This window comes from Bison bison, unplaced genomic scaffold (assembly GCF_000754665.1).
Source record: "Bison bison bison isolate TAMUID 2011002044 unplaced genomic scaffold, Bison_UMD1.0 scf7180017864322, whole genome shotgun sequence".
Lineage (NCBI taxonomy): Eukaryota > Metazoa > Chordata > Mammalia > Artiodactyla > Bovidae > Bison > Bison bison.
The window spans coordinates 3914025-3934681 of NW_011494894.1; the positions used below are offsets into that span (position 1 = coordinate 3914025).

General features: G+C 38.8%; 1 protein-coding gene across 1 annotated transcript in view; it reads right to left on the minus strand.

Annotated features, from left to right (window-relative positions):
* Window positions 1–20657, minus strand: part of PLA2G4A (phospholipase A2, group IVA (cytosolic, calcium-dependent)) — a 174733-nt gene that overhangs the window by 18041 nt on the left and 136035 nt on the right. The window contains exons 14-15 of the mRNA XM_010853064.1: window positions 16827–17069; window positions 8600–8784 (exon numbers count right to left, since the gene is read on the minus strand). Of these exons, the coding sequence (XP_010851366.1) occupies window positions 8600–8784; window positions 16827–17069 (428 nt within the window). The remainder of the gene's footprint in view (window positions 1–8599; window positions 8785–16826; window positions 17070–20657) is intronic.

Consider the following 20657-nt stretch of genomic DNA (forward strand, 5'->3'; position numbering starts at 1 on the left):
AGCTATTTTTAGATAGATATTTTATGCAGGAATCAGGAAGTGATGGAAACTTTCCCTTTCCTTATATGAGCCTGATGTGGAAAGGATTAAAACCTGATGACTATAAGGCAGTGATTACAGGATGGAAAAACCGTCTGCTCTCCTCCCATGTCTCATTTTACTGTTTGTAAAGGCTGAGAAACAGTGACGCAGCTATGAGTGGAACAGACGAGTTCGAAAAGAATATTTTGAAAGAATGCAGTGAGCAAAAAAAATCGCTATTCCACAAATTACAGCAGAACTGAGTTCTAACCATCCATTTTGGTTACTGCTTGACACCTCAGATTTCCATAGACTAATTCATGATAAATTTACATAGTATTAACTAAAATGATTTTCTGTGAAGATAAAAATTTGAAGGTATCCTTCAAAGTGATACTTTGTAGGATGTTTATACTCATTTAAGAGGACTAAAACACTTTGAAAGATAGGAAAAACAATCTGAATAATATAAAAATATGTACAAACTATAGTGTGAATGGCATATATATGCCATTTTGTTTATTTATACATGTAGATAAATATATACTTTATATTTATTATATTATATTATATTCACTTTTCTCCAGAGGAAATGAGGTTTTTTTCTCTGTATACCTAGGGCATGTGTTTTCTCATTATTTAAAATCTATTTTTAGATTGGATAGAGGAGTATAACTGCGTAAATAAATTTACAGAATTCTAGGAAATTTTTTTTTTTTTCAGAGAAGGCAATGGCACCCCACTCCAGTACTCTTGCCTGGAAAATTCCATGGACGGAGGAGCCTGGTGGGCTGCAGTCCATGGGGTCACTAAGAGTCAGACACGACTGAGCGACTTCACTTTCACTTTTCACTTTCATGCATTGGAGAAGGAAATGGCAACCCACTCCAGTGTTCTTGCCTGGAGAATCCCAGGGACGGGGGAGCCTGGTGGGCTGCTGTCTATGGGGTCGCACAGAGTCGGACACGACTGAAGCGACTTAGCAGCAGCAGGAAATTTTTAAAGGAACTAACGTAAGATACAATGGATAAAAACAACAATTTAGAATTCATTATTTTGTGGTTATGATCATTCTCACTTCCAAAAAAAGTGTTAGGTCCCAAGAGCTTTACAGTGCAATAGGCACAAAAATAATTTTCTATATCTAATAGTGTACAGAGCACTTTACATTTCTCCTTAGTTCTTCTTCGCTGAGAAGTTACTATACATTCACAAAAATACGTAAGGAGAAATTAATGTTGAGTATATTTCCTCATGACAAGGCCTCTAAGCCTCCATGACCAAACAGGTTTAGTGGGTTGAATGGTGGGCCTCCAAAAGATAAGTCTATGCTTTAAGCCCCCAGGACCTGTGAATGCAGCCTCATTAGGAGAAGAGGTTTTTGCAAGTGTAATTAAGTTAAGGGTCTGAAGATGAGATCATTGTGGATGAGCTGGGTGGGCCATAAAATCCAACAATGAATATTCTTATGAAAACACACACACACAGAGGAGAAGGCTATAGGAAGACAAAGGCTGAGATTGGAGTTATGTAGCCACAAACCAAGGAAAGCCTGGAACTACTGGAAACTGGAAAAGACAAGGAAGAATTCTCCTGTAGAGCTTTTGGAGGGAGTGTGGCCCTGAGGACACCTTGATCTTGACTTCTGGTCTCCAGAACTGTGAGAGAAGAATACATTTCTGTTGTTTGTGGCAATTTGCTGCTGCTGCTAAGTTGCTTCAATCGTGTCCAACTCTATAACCCCAGAAAATGACCTTAAGCAGTAAGCCTATAAAGGCTACACTCAATAACATGCTCTTCCCTTCATCAGCCATGTTGGACTGATGCCCATAGAGCTAACACTTGAACTAGTTTGGCCATGATGGTTTGACCCAACTTAACAATCTAAGTACAATGTATACAGAGGTTCTAAACCAAGGAGCATGCCATAATGTCAACAAATAAATCAGGTTAGCGTTGAAAAATACAGATTCTTTTTTGTATTATTTGTGGTGGTAGTTTAATCGCTAAATTGTGTCTGACTCTTGTGACCCCATGGACTGTTGCCCTAAGGGCTCTTCTGTCAATGGGATTTTCCAGGCAAGAATACTGGAGTGGGTTGCTATTTCCTTCTTCAGGGGATCTTCCCAAACCAGGGTTTGAAAAATCCAGGTCTCCTGCATTGCAGATGGATTCTTTCGGAAAAAGGAAGCACTTTTTTGTGGGTAAATGAAATTTTGACCTTGATAAAGTTAATTTAGATACATTACTTCTATAATTTGTAAAGACTAGCTACTTTCTAATTTCCTTTTGATTCTCTTGTCCTTGCCCCCTTCCCTCATTGCTTCCTTCTCTCCTTTTCTCCTTCTTTCTCTCTTTCCTTTTATTTTTAAGAGGATGAACTCATTGTTCTGGCTTCCAGCCACTAAGCATTTAAAAGGGCACTGAAATACAGCTAGGTTCATGCCCAATATATGGCAGCATAATATAAAGTAACATAATTTATGGAATAACAATCCAAATCCATTACTCTACATAAAACTTTATAAGCTAAAGGAAAAAAATCTAGAATGGTAAACTCTAAACTTCCCTGTATTCCTTGCTTATTCCTCAAAACATCCAAAGCTTTTTCCCCCTCCTTTAAATTCAACCTATTTATTTTGAAGACTTGACTGTGAAGGTACTGGATTATTTTTATGACCAATATGAAGAACAAACCTTATTAAAATTTATCTTGGATAAACCCTACAGGTAAACTATATTTGCATGGCATATATCTGTTATTAAATGATTAACAAAAAGAACTTGATAAATTGAAACCCAAAATTATTTTTCTTAAATCAATTAATAACAGTATTTAGAGTTATGAGGTTCTGTATATTTGGACCATTATTAGAGGAGTGTGTAGCCACTAATCTATAAAAAACAAAATCCTTCATTATCACCGACATTGACGTCATGAACTTTCTAGGCTAGTTATAAAGTAGATATAATATGAACTGTGTTGCCTTTATCAAAAGGCATGATATCCATCATTCTATATCTCCCTGACAAAATCTGAGATTTAACTATATTTATGAAATTAAACATAGTTACCGGCTCCAAATTTTTGCTCAGGATTTATGCTCTACTCTTAACTTCAAATGGTGTCCAATAAGAAATAGGACACTTGTTGTTGTCATTGCTGTTTAGTCATTAAGTTGTGTCTGACTCTTCGCAGCCCCATGGACTGTAGCCCACCAGGCTCCTCTGTCCATCAGATTTTCTAGGCAAGAACACTGGAGTAAGTTCCATTTCCTTCTTCAAGGGATCTTCCCGACCCAGGGACTGAACTCATATCTCCTTCATTGGCAAGCAGATTCTTTACCACCGAGCCACCAGACAAGCCACCCAAATAGAAAAATATTCATTATTTAATCACCTTAAAAAACCTTATTGCATACATTCAGGTATTGCATTGGAACTTCCCTGCTATCAAAAACTTTTATGTACAATTCAATTTTTATGGCTCAGGAGTAAAGAATCTGCCTGTAGTGCAGGAGACACAGAATACCCAAGTTCAGTCCTTGGGTTGGGAAGATCCCTGGAGGAGGGCATGGCAACCCACTCCAATATTCTTGACTGGAGACTCCCATGAACAGAGGAGTCTGGAAGGCTAGTTCATAGGGTCACAAAGAGTTGGATATGACTGAAGAAACTTAGTACATATCATACCTATAATAAGTATTTCCACTTTAGTATTAATAGTACAATATTTTTTATTAATTTAAAATTATATTTGATAACCTTTTAAGTCCATATTGAAATGCATATTATTATAATGACAATCTATATAACAATACTCATAAGTTTAAGAAATCATTTTAAATATTCCAAGTGAGACTTAAAAATTCATTTCACTCACTGTGAATTTTCTGAAGTCCATTTTTGGAGGAAAATGTATCATATATAATATATTGCAATTTCTTTTATATTAAGTCTCTGAAAATACAGTTCATTATTTCTAGAATGATAGGCTTCATGCTACACCAAACCAATAGTTAAAGGATATATTCACATAGGAGGAAGAGGGTAAGGTGTAGGGAATTGACAAAATAATTCTAAAGCACATCTATGAGCATAAACAGCTGTAATATTTTTCCATGCCAGTAAAGCCATGTAAAACAAGGATTTGCCTGTACAATCTAATATAGTAATATAAACTGGTGCAGCTTTTTTGGAAAGTGATCTGGAAATGTTTATTAAAGAATCTTAACATGTATATATCTAAGAATCCAAGTAAGGGAATAATAAAAAGTATGATTAACAATTCATGTGCAAAGATGACAATTAGAAGAAAGAATTGACAAGACAGCAATAATCTAAAAGTTGAAAACAGAACACTGATAATAAATTCTCGCTTATTCATATATAGAGATATCATTCTGTGTTTAAAATTACGTTCTAAAAATATTGAATGGCATGGGGAAATGCTTACAATGTAACTTTAAGAAGAAAGAAGCAGATGGCAAAAATATATAACCCTGGTGTTGATACACATACATATGCACATATGTGTGCACACATGCAGTGAAGAGAGAAAAAAATAAAAACAAAATATCAACAGCTATTGTCTATGAATAGCAGAAGCACTTGATGTATTTTTATGAGTATTCTTTTTAATTAGAAATAGTGAGTTCCTTTCAGAGGTACAACATAACATTCTAAAACCTTCTAAAATCAGTTCATTAAGGTGGTGGAGCTCTGATTCATGTATAAAATGAAGACTTTGACATTTTACACTTCCACTGGTGAAATGAATAGTCAGGTTCTTCCACTTCCAGAATGAGCTCCTAAATGATCACAGTGGAGTCATGCACTGAAACTCACCTCCCCACTGCTGCTCATCCATCATCAAACCCTGCTCTTGTTTCCACAGCCACCCTCCCTGGTGCGTACTTCACTGTCCTACACTTACATTACAGTAAATCCCTCTTAATTTTAACCTTTTGCTCTCCATCCTCCAATTCATCCTATTTTCCGTTATCAGATTAATCATTCTAAAATTCCAGTTTCATGAAGTCATTTGTCTGCTGGAAATCCTTCACTGATTTTCCATTTGCTATCATCCAACCATAAATTCTTCTTTAAAGCCCTCCTAGAATCATGACTTAAAATGACTTAAAATCTATCACTTTAATCAGACCACTCCTCAGATGTGCTCATTGCCATTTCTGTGCCATTTTCATCCTATCTCACTGATTTCCCTGCTTATCTACTCCAGAACACACCAGTCTATTTTCGAATGGATCTCCTATAACACACACAGTTGTTGTTGCTTAGCTGCTAAGTCAGGTCCAGCTCTTTTGCAATGTCATGGCCTGTAGCCCGCCAGGCTCCTCTGTCCATAGGATTTTCCGGGCAAGAACACTAGAGTGGGTTGCCATTTCCTTCTCCAGGGGGTCTTATGGAATCAGATTCTTCCTGAACCATTGGCAGGTGGATTCTTTACCACTGAGCCACCAAGGAAGCCCAATACACATAGTTGTATAAGTTTACATAATATGCATAGTTATATAAACCCAAATAACTATTTAACAAGAAAATTTGTCAATTAGAAGTCTCCCCCCTGCCAAAAGCTAAAATGTTTTAGACATCAAGAACCATATTTTACCACTAACTGCTGCACACAGCACAGAAAAAAGAATATACATCGTATATATAAAGCCAGGCAGCTAGTGAAGTGAAAAGAGTGTTAGATTCTCATCCTGGATCCTTGGAATGTAGTCCACCTTGACCATTACTTACCTAGTATTTCCCCAGCCAGATCCTGGGTTATGTTCCTTTTTTTTTTTTTTTAGGTAGACCATTTTTAAAGTCTTTGTTGAACTTGTTACAATATTGCTTCTGTTTTATGTTTGGTTTTTGGCCTGAGGCATGCGGGATCTTAGTTCCCCAACCAGGGATGGAACCCATGCCCCATGCATTAGAAGGCAAAGTCTTAATCACTGGGCCACTGGGGAAGTCCCCTGGGCTACGTTCTTTTCACCCATTGTCGTTGTTTGGTCACTCAGTCATATCCGACTCTTCTATGACCCCCACGGGCTGTAGTCTGTCCTCTGTCCATGGGATTTTCCAAGCAAGAATACTGGAGTGGGTTGCCATTTCCTACTCCAGGGGAATCTTCCCAACCCAGGGAGTGAACCCATGTCTCCTGCATTGCAAGCAGATTCTTAATGGCTTAATGGGGAAGACCTTTCACCCACTATCTTATTTAACTTCTTGGCATGATGAGATTTCTTATCTCATCAATCCTTGTTTCCTTCTCTGAATATTACTAACTGCCTCAAAAAAAGGTGAAATATGAAAGCACTTTTAAAATATGAGATTTATATATGTTAAAGAGTTATTATAACCATTATTGGGTCTCAAGAACATCTTAATTATGTACAATAGAAATGAAAACATGTCCAAGAACCTGGGTCATCACTAACTCTTCCTGGTTGGGAGACCGTGAAATGTTTCACTTAATCTTGTGAGTACCTGTTTCTTAATCTATGAAACGGAGATAGTAACTTCATCTCTATTATAATATTTCATTCATTCACCCATAAAACATATCCTGCTGCCGCTGCTGCTGCTAAGTCGCTTCAGTCGTGTCCGACCCTGTGCGACCCCATAGACGGCAGCCCACCAGGCTCCCCCGTCCCTGGGATTCTCCAGGCAAGAACACTGGAGTGGGTTGCCATTTCTTCTCCAATGCATGAAAGTGAAAAGTGAAAGTGAAGTCGCTCAGTCATGTCCGACTCTTGGCGACCCCATGGACTGCAGCCCACCAGGCTCCTCCGTCCATGGGGTTTTCCAGGCAAGAGTCCTGGAGTGGGGTGCCATCGCCTTCTCCGAAACATATCCTACATACCATAATTTGGGCTAGCACCTATATAGCAATTAGAACCAAGTGATTAAAACAAAACACAAATATACACAAACACACACACAAGTTAACGTTCTAGTCTCCAACGAGTTCACAGAGAGTTCACAGAGAGTTGAAGTAAACAAATACAGACAGGACAACATGAAAATTGCTGTGTTAGGAGAAATTACTAAGCCTTTCATACTGAAACTATACTTGTGGAGGCCAAGAAAGGTAATACTTAGGCTATACTGAAAGGAAGTTTGAAGTCAGGGGGACAGACAACATTCATGTCTCACTTAGATGCTGCCCGGCAATCTTTCCACATGACCCTAGTTAGAAATTTTCCTTGTGTCTTCAGACAGGCAGACTTGTTATCCTTGTACCCCTGGCTCTACCTCCTCTCTACTCAAAAGATAGTGCTGACTCCGAATTCCTCTAAAAGTTAGAAGTCATTACATGAGTGCTTTCCTACTGCCCATCTCTGTGCCTACAACTAACCTCCAATCCACAACCACAATACCCCCTTCTGTCTTGTCCCAATATGGATGTATCTAGACTCCTCTCCATCTGTATTTTTGTGTCTCCCTTCCACTCCCCATCCCTACAATCTCCCAGGGATGTGATTCTGTTGTATACGTCATCTCTCCATCTCCCACAACATTGCTTCATTCACAAGTCCTAGACATCAAAACATTTAAACACACTCAAGTATTTCCAACCCACCCCTCCACATGCATGCAATTTTCCTATTCCCCACATCCTCCTGCAGATATAGTCCATTTCCTTTTTCCTGGAATGGTTTACAGGATTTTCTCCATTTTCTTAACTTCCACTTAACCTTCAAATCACTGCAGTATGACATCTGCTCTCTCGGCCCTATTGAAACTGCTCTTATCCACTTAACCAAAGACATCTTGTTGTTAAATATCTTCAGTTAGTTTTATAATACTGCATACTTCCTTCATTTTTGTCCTTTTCCCCAGATACTGCTGTTGAATCATCAAGATACTATTTCATGTCCTCTTCTCTCCTCATGTTATACATTCCCCATGTATGGCTTTGAAAAATCAAGTAAAAGTTGCTCAGTTGTGTCTGACTCTTTGCGATCCCATGGACTAAACAGTCTATGGAATTCTCCAGGCCAGAACAGAATACTTGAGCAGGTAGCCTTTCCCTTCTCCAGGGGATCTTCCCAACCCAGGGATCGAACCCAGGTCTCCCACATTACAGTCAGATTCTTTATCAGCTGAGCCACCAGGGAAGCCCAAGAATGCTGGAGTAGGTAGCCTATCCCTTCTCCAGGGGATCTTCCCAACACAGGGATGGAACCGGGGTCTCCTGCATTGCAGGCAGATCTTTACCAACTGAGCTACCAGGGAAGCCCATGCATGACTTTACTTGGCTTTACTTGTCTTTTACCTGCTAACTCTCAAATTTCAGGCTATTCGCTTCCTCAACTTCAGATGTATTGCCTTGTTCTTGTCCTGCTCAGGACTGTGAACGTGAATGAGGCTTGGGAAATCAATTAAAAGCTTTGTTAAGTGGAAAAGTGATTAAATCACATCTGTGTTTTAGAAATATAACTCATAATAAAGTAGAAAATAGGCTAAAGGGACAAGAAATCGTGGTCCAGAAGATGAAGAGAGCTACAAGACATGCAAAAGAATGTGGCAGATGATGGAATGCTATATAAATTCTCCTTACCTTGAACGGAGGACTGGAGTCACTTGGTCTTGCAGAAAAGTCAAAGGAGATGATGAGATCAACTCCCCTCTGAGGTCTCAGGATCAAAGGGTATGGAAGGTTAAATGTGAGGCCACTGTCCACCACATGAATCTTTTTACTTTTGACATCCAAAGGCTCATATATCTGCTCAAATTCATCAGGATCTTTAAAAAGGAAAGAAACGAACAGAATAGATTAAATGATCACTTAACATTATTTAGAATTTAAAACTATTTGTTATGTAAACATGTGAGAAGAATTTCATATGGTTAGACCCTCAGGCCTTGGAGACTTCATCTGTAATATCAGAGTAAAAGATTCTATCAGTAAGAATGCTGTGAGGAATTCTTTAAGATTTTTTTTTTTTTTTTTTGATGTGGACCATTTTTAAAATCTTTATTGAATTTGTTATAATATTGTTTCTGTTTTAATTTTTGGTTTTTTGGTCATGAGACATGTGAGATCTTAACTCCCGGACCAGGGATCAAACCCGTGCCCCCTGAGTCTTAACCACTCGAGTGCCAGGGAAGTCTCTGCTATGAGAATTAAGTGGGACAAAATATTGAAAATGCAATCAAGGCTCAGGCCCTAGGAGTAAGTTTAAGCTGTGTACCGTGAGCCCTGTCCTAGGATTACTTACATTACATAGGTCTTTACAGGTTTAAAAACACTTCCTCAGGCATTATCTTGTTTAAGACTTAGAACAGACTTGTGAGATAGAGGATACTACAAATGGAGGATGAAATACATGAAATTCATCTCTAAAGTGGCATAACTAGGGAGTGGCAGAGTCTGAAGGATCCCACAAGCATCTCTCTAGGTGATGGAAGTCCAGGAGAATAGTCCAATCAATTGAGCAAACACACATTGTCTGCTGCTCTTTAGGCACTCCTTAAGTGCTGAACAAGAGACACAAACTCTGCTCCAATAGAGCACACTGCTGGTAAATCAGTAAACAAATATATTAAAAGATGGTTCAGGCACTGATAAAAGGAATGAAAAAAATAATAGAGGGTAATAGGAATGGGGGGGTGCTGCTTTTCTGGTGAATCAATGGTAAAGAATCCACCTGCCAATGCAGGAGACATGGGTTTGATCCCTGATTCAGGGAGATCCCCTGAAGAAGGAAATGGCTACGCACTCCAGTATTCTTGCCTAGGAAATCCCATGCAGAGCAGAGCCTGGTGGGCTATAGGCCATGGGCTGCAAAACCATGGATACGACTTAGCAACTGAATAACAACAACAACAAGAGTAGGATAGGGAAGAACCTCAGGTAGATGGTCAGGAGAGACCTCCCTGAGAAGGAGACTTTAAAACCAGATTCAGGGACTTTCCTGCTAGTCCAGCAGTTAAGAATCTGCCTTCCAATGCAGGGGACATGGGTTCAATTCCTGCTGTTAAGAATCTGCTTTCCAATGCAGGGGACATGGGTTCAATCCCCGGTCTGGGAACTAAGATCCCACAAGCCATGGGGCAGCAAAGCCTGCACCTCAAGCATTGGCAGGTGGCTTCTTTACCATTAGGGCCACCTGGGAAGCCCCTTTGTTATATTACATATATATTATCAAACCCAACTTTAACATCTATCCCTCTGAAATTTTTATTGTTTAACAATTTTATAAGGTAAAAAATTGTGAGTCTGTGTAAGTTTTAAAATATTTTACTGATAAGCTGGAAAATTTTTATTTGTGTATTTTTATTCCTCCTAAAAGCAGCTTTATTTGAGTGTATACAATATATCGTATAGTAGTAGTGCTCTGTCGCTTAGCTATGTCTGACTCTTTGCAACTTCATGGACTGCAGCCCTCCAGGCTCCTCTGTCCATGTGATTTCCCAGGCAAGGATACTGGAGTGGGTTGCCATTTCCTTCTTCACGGGACCTTCCTGAGCCAGGGATCGAATCCGTGCCTCCTGCATTGCAGGCAGATTCTTTACCACTGAGCCTTCTGGGAAGCCCATATATTAGTAATTTCATATATAAGATTTACCAGAAGACAAAGGAAATATCATTTATATCATTTTAAAGATAAGGATATGAGGCCCTAATAGGTCTAGTTTAACATAGTAAGAATCAAGATTCAAAGCCTGGTCCACGAAGTCTAAACCCTAAACACACTGTCACACTGTCACTTCAGAAAGTGAGTGGCACAGCCATAAGACTAAAGAATTTTGAAATGGGTAATTTAAAAACGCAACAAGTGCAATGTACAGAGGTAATCTACACATGCATCTATCAATCATGAAAACCACATTGATATGCATATTTCACGATAAGCATAAAAAGTTAAAAACATTAATGGGAATATTTGTTTACAGTGCAGTGATTTTCCCTAATAAAGAAACTACAATGATAATTCACAAATAATTTTTTGGGTTTCATAAAATGATGCTTTAAATTTCAGCTAAAAGGTTAACTAGTAACAGACTATTTCTCTCTTATTTATTTGATTTGCTCCCTCTCATCATGAAACTGATAGTCTCCTTTTTCCTCTTTTAAATCCAAGATTACATTTGAGAGAAAAAGCTTTATGTAGACCAACTCACAGCTCTGGCATGTAGCTAACCACCATGATTCCAACTATCCACCTAAACTGACAGGAAACAATATTTCTTAACTGTGTTGTAAAAAATACTGTTTTGCAAGATATTACCAGATATTCTATGTAACAAGAGTTGCATGATTAAATCAGTTTGAGAAATGCAAGATTCAACAACTTAAAGTAACAGCAAATTATACTGTGTGTTCCCTATATTCTTTACTACGCCTTGGACTAACAGCACTTTTAAGAGGAGATGCTACTTAATCCTGACAATAACTCTCTAAGACAGTTAACAACTACTTCTATTTTAAAGTCAGCCTTTGGGGTAAACAGTAAGGACTATTGCACACTCACTAACATACAGGTTCATCGGGATCAGGGTGCTGGTTTTTAGTTTCACGCTACTTTTCTCTTGTTGTTTACTGAGGTTATGCTAGTAATGGCACAGGACTGTCCAGCTAATAATGACACAACTGGGATTCAAATACAGCTGCCGCTGCTGCTGCTAAGTCGCTTCAGTCGTCTCCGACTCCGTGCCACCCCACAGACGGCAGCCCACCAGGCTCCCCAGTCCCTAGGATTCTCCAGGCAAGAACACTGGAGTGGGTTGCTATTTCCTTCTCCACAGATACAGCGAGTCTGCTTTTAAAGTACTATACTTGAGCAGTCTTTAAGTAGGACCTCTCAAACTCATGAGAGCATCCCATTGCATTGTGAAGAGGGACGTGGAGTTGTTAGTTTTACCAAACTGATTTGAACTTGATCCCTATTTATTACCATCCACTAAAATGTTACAGAAAGTTTGATAAGTGCCCCTATGAAAGAACATCCTCCCATAAATTAAAGCATACACAGTTTCCAAACCCGTGAATGAGGGAATCAGGTTCTTTGATAGGTATGGAAACCTGCTCTGTTTTATAATCATGAACCATTTCCTTAAAGAGATTCTGCTATGGAAATTTTATCATGGTCATTTTACAAATACATCAACTGATTCCATTTATAACGCACAAATATTTGGATGTTTGTGTTTTGAACCCTTCCCTAGATGAACTCATGTCTTGATTTCTTATTCCAGATGGCGTGTGTTGCAGAAAATAACATAAACACAAAAGTAAACAGGAAAGAAGTCACGTAACTAATGATCAGCTTATCCAAAATTAGTTTCCACAGGTATACAACTACTGTGAAGTAAACAAATGAAGGGAATTTTATCATCTGATGTCTCTTGTTTTCAAAAGAGGGACTGCAAGGTGAAGTAATAAGCACAAAAATAGCACACTAATTTTTTCTCATTTTAGGTTGATTGTTTTAAGATGTTCTAATTTTAATCTGTTTAAACAAAATAGTAAAGCAAATGTGCAATTTTCCCGACATAATATACAGATAAGATAAAAAACTCTAAATATAAGATAAAAGAGGAATAACCTTAATGTTTTAATTAAATTGTGGTGTTTTAATTGTATACTAGATAAAACTTTTAATGAAGACTTTATGAATCAAGTTGAATACCATTTATGGTGAACCTTGTAACTTTTCATTCCAAACATACAGTCATTCTAAAACTTGGAACTAACCAGAAGGAGATAAATGGAGTCCATCTTGGTAAAAGTTTTATCTGAAAAAGGACTAATCAATTTAGTACATTCAGTCTAAACTGTAGTCATTTTTAATAATGCTGGTTTATAAACAACAAATTTGAATGAACTTGTCATTTATCTGACTGGATTTTTGACTAGTCAACATTCTGTATACATTTTTTCAGTCAGATAAATACAAAATAACAAGTATAATTTGATGAGATATACACTGACAATATTTAAAGTTCCTTCCAAAGTTCATTACTTTAAAATAATTTGGGGCTTCCCTGGTGGTTCAGACGGTAAAGAATCTGCCTGCTATGCAAGAGACCCAGGTTTGATCCCTAGGTCGGGAAAACATCCTAGAGAAGGGAATGGTTACCCACTCCAGTATTCTTGCCTGGAGAATTCCATGGACTACAGCGAGCTACAGTCCATGAAGTTGTAGAGTCAGACACAACTGAGCTACTAACACTTTAATAATTTTAGGTTAGAACAAATCAAAATTTCCCCCCAAAATAAATATTTAGTCTATTTAATATCATATTTTAATTGCAATATTAAAATATGTAATATCATATTTTAGGATGAAAAGAAGAAAGAGGAAAATGAAGAACAATCTGAAATAAGGTAAGCATAATGAAAGAGGTACACTTCCTAAGGGTACCAAATTTATCTAATAAAAATGTAGGATGTCCAGTTAAATTTGAATTTCAGATAAATAGCAAATGATTTTTATACAAGAATGTCCCAAATGTTACAAAGGAGCGTACTTATTCTCTCTCTCTATATATATATATATGAATTGAAATTCAAATTTAACTGAGCACTGTGCTTTACCTAGGAACCCTAACACTTCCAAATCTACTGTGAAATCACCAGGAAGTTGTTAAAATGTTGAGTGCAGAGCCTGTGCTGTGTAAACCACGGAAAGATCAAAGTAGTAACATAAAACAGATGTAATAAGTACACACAAGGAAACTTCCATTTTTACATCAGCAAGACAATGACTAATAAAACCAAAGGCTATGAGGAAGGGGGTGAGCAGAAGGGAAAGGCTTCTGAGCAATGTCAAGAGGCCTTTTCAAGTGTCCCAATTCTAGTTCAGTTGAGCAATTCTAGGCAAACATGATGCTGTCTCCTTTAATCTTCCTTTGCTATGGAGTAAAATACTAATGCTTCTTTCTGGTTCTAAATACTCTGTGAGGCTAAGTTTTTTTGTGTGTGTTTTTGTTTTTAAGCCCATCATCTCTCATCTATAAAGCCTAAGTTTCTAAAGAAGATGCATTTAACTGGTATTGCAATCAGATCAGATCAGTCTTTCAGTCGTGTCCGACTCTTTGCGACCCCATGAATCGCAGCACGCCAGGCCTCCCTGTCCATCACCAACTCCCGGGGTTCACTCAGACTCACGTCCATCGAGTCAGTGATGCCATCCAGCCATCTCATCCTCTGTCATCCCCTTCTCCTCCTGCCCCCAATCCCTCCCAGCATCAGAGTCTTTTCCAGTGAGTCAACTCTTCGCATGAGGTGGCCAAAGTACTGGAGTTTCAGCTTTAGCATCATTCCTTCCAAAGAAATCCCAGGGCTGATCTCCTTCAGAATGGACTGGTTGGATCTCTTTGCAGTCCAAGGGACGCTCAAGAGTCTTCTCCAACACCACAGTTCAAAAGCATCAATTCTTCGGCGCTCAGCCTTCTTCACAGTCCAACTCTCACAACCATACGTGACCATAGGAAAAACCATAGCCTTGACTAGATGAACCTTTGTTGGCAGAGTAATGTCTCTGCTTTTGAATATGCTATCTAGGCTGGTCATAACTTTCCTTCCAAGGAGTAAGCATCTTTTAATTTCATGGCTGCAGTCACCATCTGCAGTGATTTTGGAGCCCAGAAAAATAAAGTCTGACACTGTTTCCACTGTTTCCCCATCTATTTCCCATGAAGTGGTAGGATCGGATGCCATGATCTTTGTTTTCTGAATGTTGAGCTTTAAGCCAACTTTTTCACTCTCCATTTTCACTTTCATCAAGAGGCAATAGCAGTAAGTAAAATCATAAGTAACACACACACACAATTAACATCACTGATTGTACAGTCAAGGGTTTTTATTTTGGATGAATTTAAAAAAGACACTGAATTTAACACAAATATTCATAGACCCATTATAGTTCATATGAAAGGGTTTGCATGGCAGGTTTATAATCAGATATACCTCATATCCTAGACTTTGATGCCACAAACATAAGGCAAAATATAGTGAGTTTCCACTTCTCTTGTTTAAAAACAGTGGTAAATTTTGCTTCTGCAGTTTCCCTTAAACTCAAGCAACAAACAAACAGCATTACCTAAACAAAAAGATCTAAAGCCATGTCCTAATTTTGACAAATATAGGTAGAATACTTCAACAAAGAGTAGCAGGAAGATTTTTGGAAATTTTTCCATTTACATTTTCATAGCCTTCTGTCAATGTTCTTAGGCAGAAATGATTGAAAAATGACACTTGGGCAGTTAAGAGAAACAAGATGGCATGATGAAGTAGAAAAAGTTTACGATGACAGGAGCATTATAAGAAAGATGATTATGTAGTCATTAGCTACCAAGGCAAATTTAACTTTTAATTTGGAACACCCATGGAAATGAAGAATCGAGGGAAGTATTCTCTAGTTTGGCTAACTGGCAATCCTGAAAGTGAGTGGGTTCTTGATGAGATTCTTAAGGGACCTTAAGAAAGTTACCCAGTCTTTCAGAGAACTGGAGGGACACATTCAATAGCCTGTTAATACATGATATTTCTTTTTCTCTGACTTTACTTCACTCTGTATAATAGGAACTCTATGGGGTCCAGAAGAGGACCTACGTGCAGGGCAGCAGTGGAGACGCAGAGAGAACAGGCTGGTGGACACTGTGGGTGAAGGAAGGAGAGAGACGAATGGAGAGGGTTAACACTGAAACATATATTACCATACGTAACACAGATAGCCAGTGGGAATTTGATGCATGAAGTCGGAACTCAAACCAGGTGCTCCGTGACAAGCTAGAGCGAGGCGATGTGGTGGGGGGAGGGAGGGAGGTTCAAGAGGGAGCGGACGTATGTATACCTATGGCTGATTCATGTTGACAGTTCGGCAGGAACTAACACAATATTGTAAAGCAATTGTCTTCCAATTAAAAATAAATTTTAAAAAATTCGATAGGCGGAGGGAGGCTGCAAATAGGTAAATTCGGCTGACTCTCACCCCTAGGGGGCAGGCATTACTGCTCTGCACTCCCAGGGGCGGGGGGCGGGGACGACTTCCTACGTAAGATTCCCTCCCAGCTCTGGGTCTGCTGAGACTTACTCCCTTTGCCAAGGAGAGACACCCACATGAGATTTGACGGAGGAAATGAGACAGAGACTGCGTTTGTGCTATTTCTACTGCCAAGCACTGTTGTGGGGGCGTTTGTGGGGGTGATTCTGAAGTGTTTTTGGAATCATTCCTAGATGCTTAGCCTGGAGCTTGCTCCTCCACGCCTCAGAACAGTTTTGTAAGCACTCAATTCCGTTCTTTAAACCCCTTTCGCTTAAACAAGCGAGAGGGTTTCCTGTTTCCAGTGAGTGACCCTTGACCAACACAGAAAAGCAAAGTCCCTCTCAATATTTCAATGAAAATTATTTATGCTGACACAACGATGCTGTTTCCTGTCCAGTGTATTTTCTTCTGCCAAAAAAACAATAATTCATGGTCCTTCCCCCATTAAAAAGAAAAGAAAGTGAACTCGTTCTGTTGTGTCCGACTTTTTGCAACCCCATGGACTGTAGCCTGCCAGGCTCCATCCATGGGATTCTCCAGGCAAGAATACTGGAGTGGGTTGTCATTCCTTCTCCAGTGGCTCATCTGGATCCAGGGATCAAACCTGAGTCTCCCACATTGCAGGCAAACTCCTTACCATCTGAGCCACCAGGGAACTCCCTCCCCTCATTACATGCATGTTTTAAAATTGGATTATAAATGAGTTACTAGTAACAATTAAAATGCTCCTCCCCAGAAAAGGAAGAACAATCTCTTGAATTAGCTTCTGTGGGTTACACTTTGTGTACCTACCTGCGACAGCGGCATCCAATTCGTCTTCATCCAGGGACTCTTGCATGGTAAAGTCTCTCAAAGGAGACATTGGATAGGATGTATTGAGATTCAAGCCCAGCATAAAGTTGTGCACCTTCCCGGCACGTCCTTCTCTGGTATTGAACAAAGCTGAGTCACTCACCAAGGCCATGAGCATACGTTGGACCCAACTTGCTTGATTATCATTTTGGTATTCCCTTTCTGCTTCTTCATTTTCAGTGCCTAAGGAAAAAGATCATTATACATTGTCTAAAATCCATAAAAATGAAAAAAGATCTTTGGTCATGGAGTGTTAACATTAGGGGAATGCAGGCTCTCAGTTCCCCGACCAGGGATCAAACCCATGCCCCCTTGCAGTGGAAGCACAGAGTCTTAACCACTGAAATGCCAAGCAAATCCCTCCAGTTTTTGATTCAACAAATGTTTATTCATGTAAATTAATACAGTCAATATTTCAGTTAATCATTTTTGTTCTTAAATTGTTCTTACCTTTACCAACTTCCCTGGTGGCTCAGACAGTAAAAAGCTTCTGCCTACAATGCGGGAGATCCAGGTTTGACCCCTGGGTCGGGAAGATCCTCTGGAGAAGGAAATGGCAACCCACTCCAGTACTCTTGCCTGGAAAATCCCATGGATGGAGAAGCCTGGTAGGCTACAATCCATGGGGTCGCAAAGAGTCAGACACGACTGAGCGACTTCACTTTTCTTTTTTTCTACCCTTTACCTCTAGTCAGTTTGCTGCTGCTGCTGCTGCTAAGTTGCTTCAGTCATGTCCGACTCTGTGTGACCCCATGGACTGCAGCCCACCAGGCTTCTCCGTCTGTGGGATTCTCCAGGCAAGAATACTGGAGTGGGTTGCCATTTCCTTCTCCAAATAGTCAGTCTAAAGGCTATATTCTTGGCAGTGTTACTTGTCTTATTCTTTGATTTCCAGAGAAACTTCTATTTTTCCATTTTTTTCCCTTTCCCCCATTCTTTTCTTTTCTTGGCTATGGCTATGCATAAGAGGGAATATCCATAGTAGCTAATCCCCTTTCTTTCCCAAGTTTCCTTCCCTGTCATGTTTAATAAACATCCAGAAATCATGCAAACTGAGAGCAGACAATTGAAGGATTCAACATATATTTGCTTCTCTATAAACACCCTCTGAAATGTCATTGCATTCTTGCTTATAAAGTTTGGGGTTTAAAAGTCTGTAATTTAAATTTATGTTTTCAAATGGCTTAGAATTCGACAATCTTCCCAAAGAAGCAGTTTTCAATGACTTTTTCCTTAAACTCGATGCACTCGTGACTACTACTGGGAAGCCATATTGTGTCATTATTTAGAGCACTGGTTCCAGAATCAGACTGCCCAGATTCCAATCCTCTCTCCACTGTTTACTAGTTAATTGACCCTTTTCAGTATTCATTTCCTCATCAGTAAACCTCATTGGGTTGTTACGAGGATAAATTAAGTTAATGCATTCATGCAAATTTCTTAGAAAAGTGCCTGGCCTACGTTAAATTCTCAGTAAACACTAGTCGGTAGGAGAAGTAGTAGCAGCAGCATCGTAATCGTCATCATCAATATTCTTCATTCATAACTCAAATCTAAGAACATTGTATGGTAGAGGATAATCCCCTTACCTAGAACACTCCTGTTCAGATTTCTGGGAACTTTGAATATAAATATACATGCATAAATAAATCCATACGTGTGTGTGTGTGTGTATTGAGAGAGGAAAAAGATAATCTATATTCAAACTTCATAATTTTCAATAAATGTTAACTAAACATACATAAAACCATAATATCTTCAAAAGATTAGCTTAACTGAGCTCAGTAAGTAAAGGGCTCTTTCTCTCCATAACCAATCCAGATTGACTGCATAGTCATGAAAAAACAAATATACACTCTTTTCTACTCCCACACTTTTCTAATGCCAAATATGACAAAGAAAATCTTTCACTAGAACAAATCAAGCTTTAAAAAAATGATTTATATCTTTAGTTACACAGGATATGAATAAGATACTCAATTATTTTCCAAAGATTTGGTGTTTCCTCTTCTTTTCCTTTTTCATCATCACTATTGTTGCTATTAAATTTATCTCACTTCTATACCAGCAATGGATCTACCTTCCATATGACATATTTGGAAATGGCAACAAGATAACATAAATGATATATCTTGCTTATTAGCTTTAATACTAATAGTAAATTTCTATTTATTAGCCTTTCATAATTTAAAGCCCTTTGTGTGCATTTGCTAGTTTTATAATTGCAGCAATTCTGTAAAGAGGAAGCAAAATGATGCCAATACAGATTTGAAAAAACTGAACCTGAAAATGCCTAAAAATCATGTTCAAAGTCACTTGACTAAATACAAAGAAGCCCTAAGAGAAGAAGACAAGCTACAGACTGGGAAAAAATATTTGCAAAAGACCCATCTGATAATGGGGTAGTACACAAAATGTACAAAGAACTTTTTAAAACTCAACAATAAGAAAACAAACATCCTGACTTAAAAATGGGCAAAAGACCTTAACATACACCTTGCCAAAAAAGACCTACAGGGGACTTCCCTTGCAGTCCAATGGTCAGGACTTCATCCTCTGATGCAGGGGGTGCAGGTTCAATCCCTGGTTGGGTAACTAAGATACCACATACCTCCAGGCCAAAAAACCAAACAGGAAATAAAGCAATATTGTAACAAATTCAATAAAGATTTTAAAACCGGTCCACACACAAAAAAAAATCTTTAAAGACATATAGATGACAAGTACATTTATGAAAAGATGTTTCATCACACGTCATCAGGGAGATGCAAATGAAACCGAGATGACACTACACACCTATTAGAAATGTCAAAATCCAAAACAGACAACACCAAATGCTGGTTAGAATTTGAAACAACAGGACACTCAAAAACTGATGGTGGAAAAGCAAAATGGTATGACCTGTTTGGAAGTTTCTTACAAAACTTAATTATACTTGTATCACATGATACTGCAAATCATTCTCCTTCATTTTTACCCAAAGGAGTTGAAAACTTATATGCACATAAAAATCTGAACATGGAGTTTTATAACAGTGCCATTCATACCTGCCCAAATTTGAAAGCCACCAAGATATTCTTAATGCATTTGAGAAGGAAATGGCAATCCACTCCAGTGTTCTTGCCTGGAGAATCCCAGGGACGGGGGAGCCTGCTGGGCTGCCGTCTATGGGGTCGCACAGAGTCAGACACGACTGAAGCTACTTAGCAGCAGCAGCAGCGAGATATTCTTCAGTAGGTGAATGGATAAACTGTGTAATAATACCCAGACAATGAAATACTATTCAATGCTAAAGAGAAATGAAGCCATGAAAAGACATGGAGGAAACTTAAATGCATAGGAAAAGGAGTACGTCAAGGCTGTATATAGTCACCCTGCTTATTTAACTTATATGCAGAGTACATCATGAGAAAACTGGGCTGGAAGAAGCACAAGCTGGAATCAAGATTGCCGGGAGAAATATCAACAACCTCAGATATGCAGATGACACCACCCTTATGGCAGAAAGTGAAGAGGAACTAAAAAGCCTCTTGATGAAAGTGAAAATGGAGAGTGAAAAAGTTGGCTTCAAGCTCAACATTCAGAAAACAAAGATCATGGCATCCGGTCCCATCACTTCATGGGAAATGGAGAAACAGTGGAAACAGTGTCAGACTTTATTTTTCTGGGCTCCAAAATCACTGCAGATGGTGACTGCAGCCATGAAATTAAAAGATGCTTACTCCTTGGAAGGAAAGTTATGACCAGCCTAGACAGCATATTCAAAAGCAT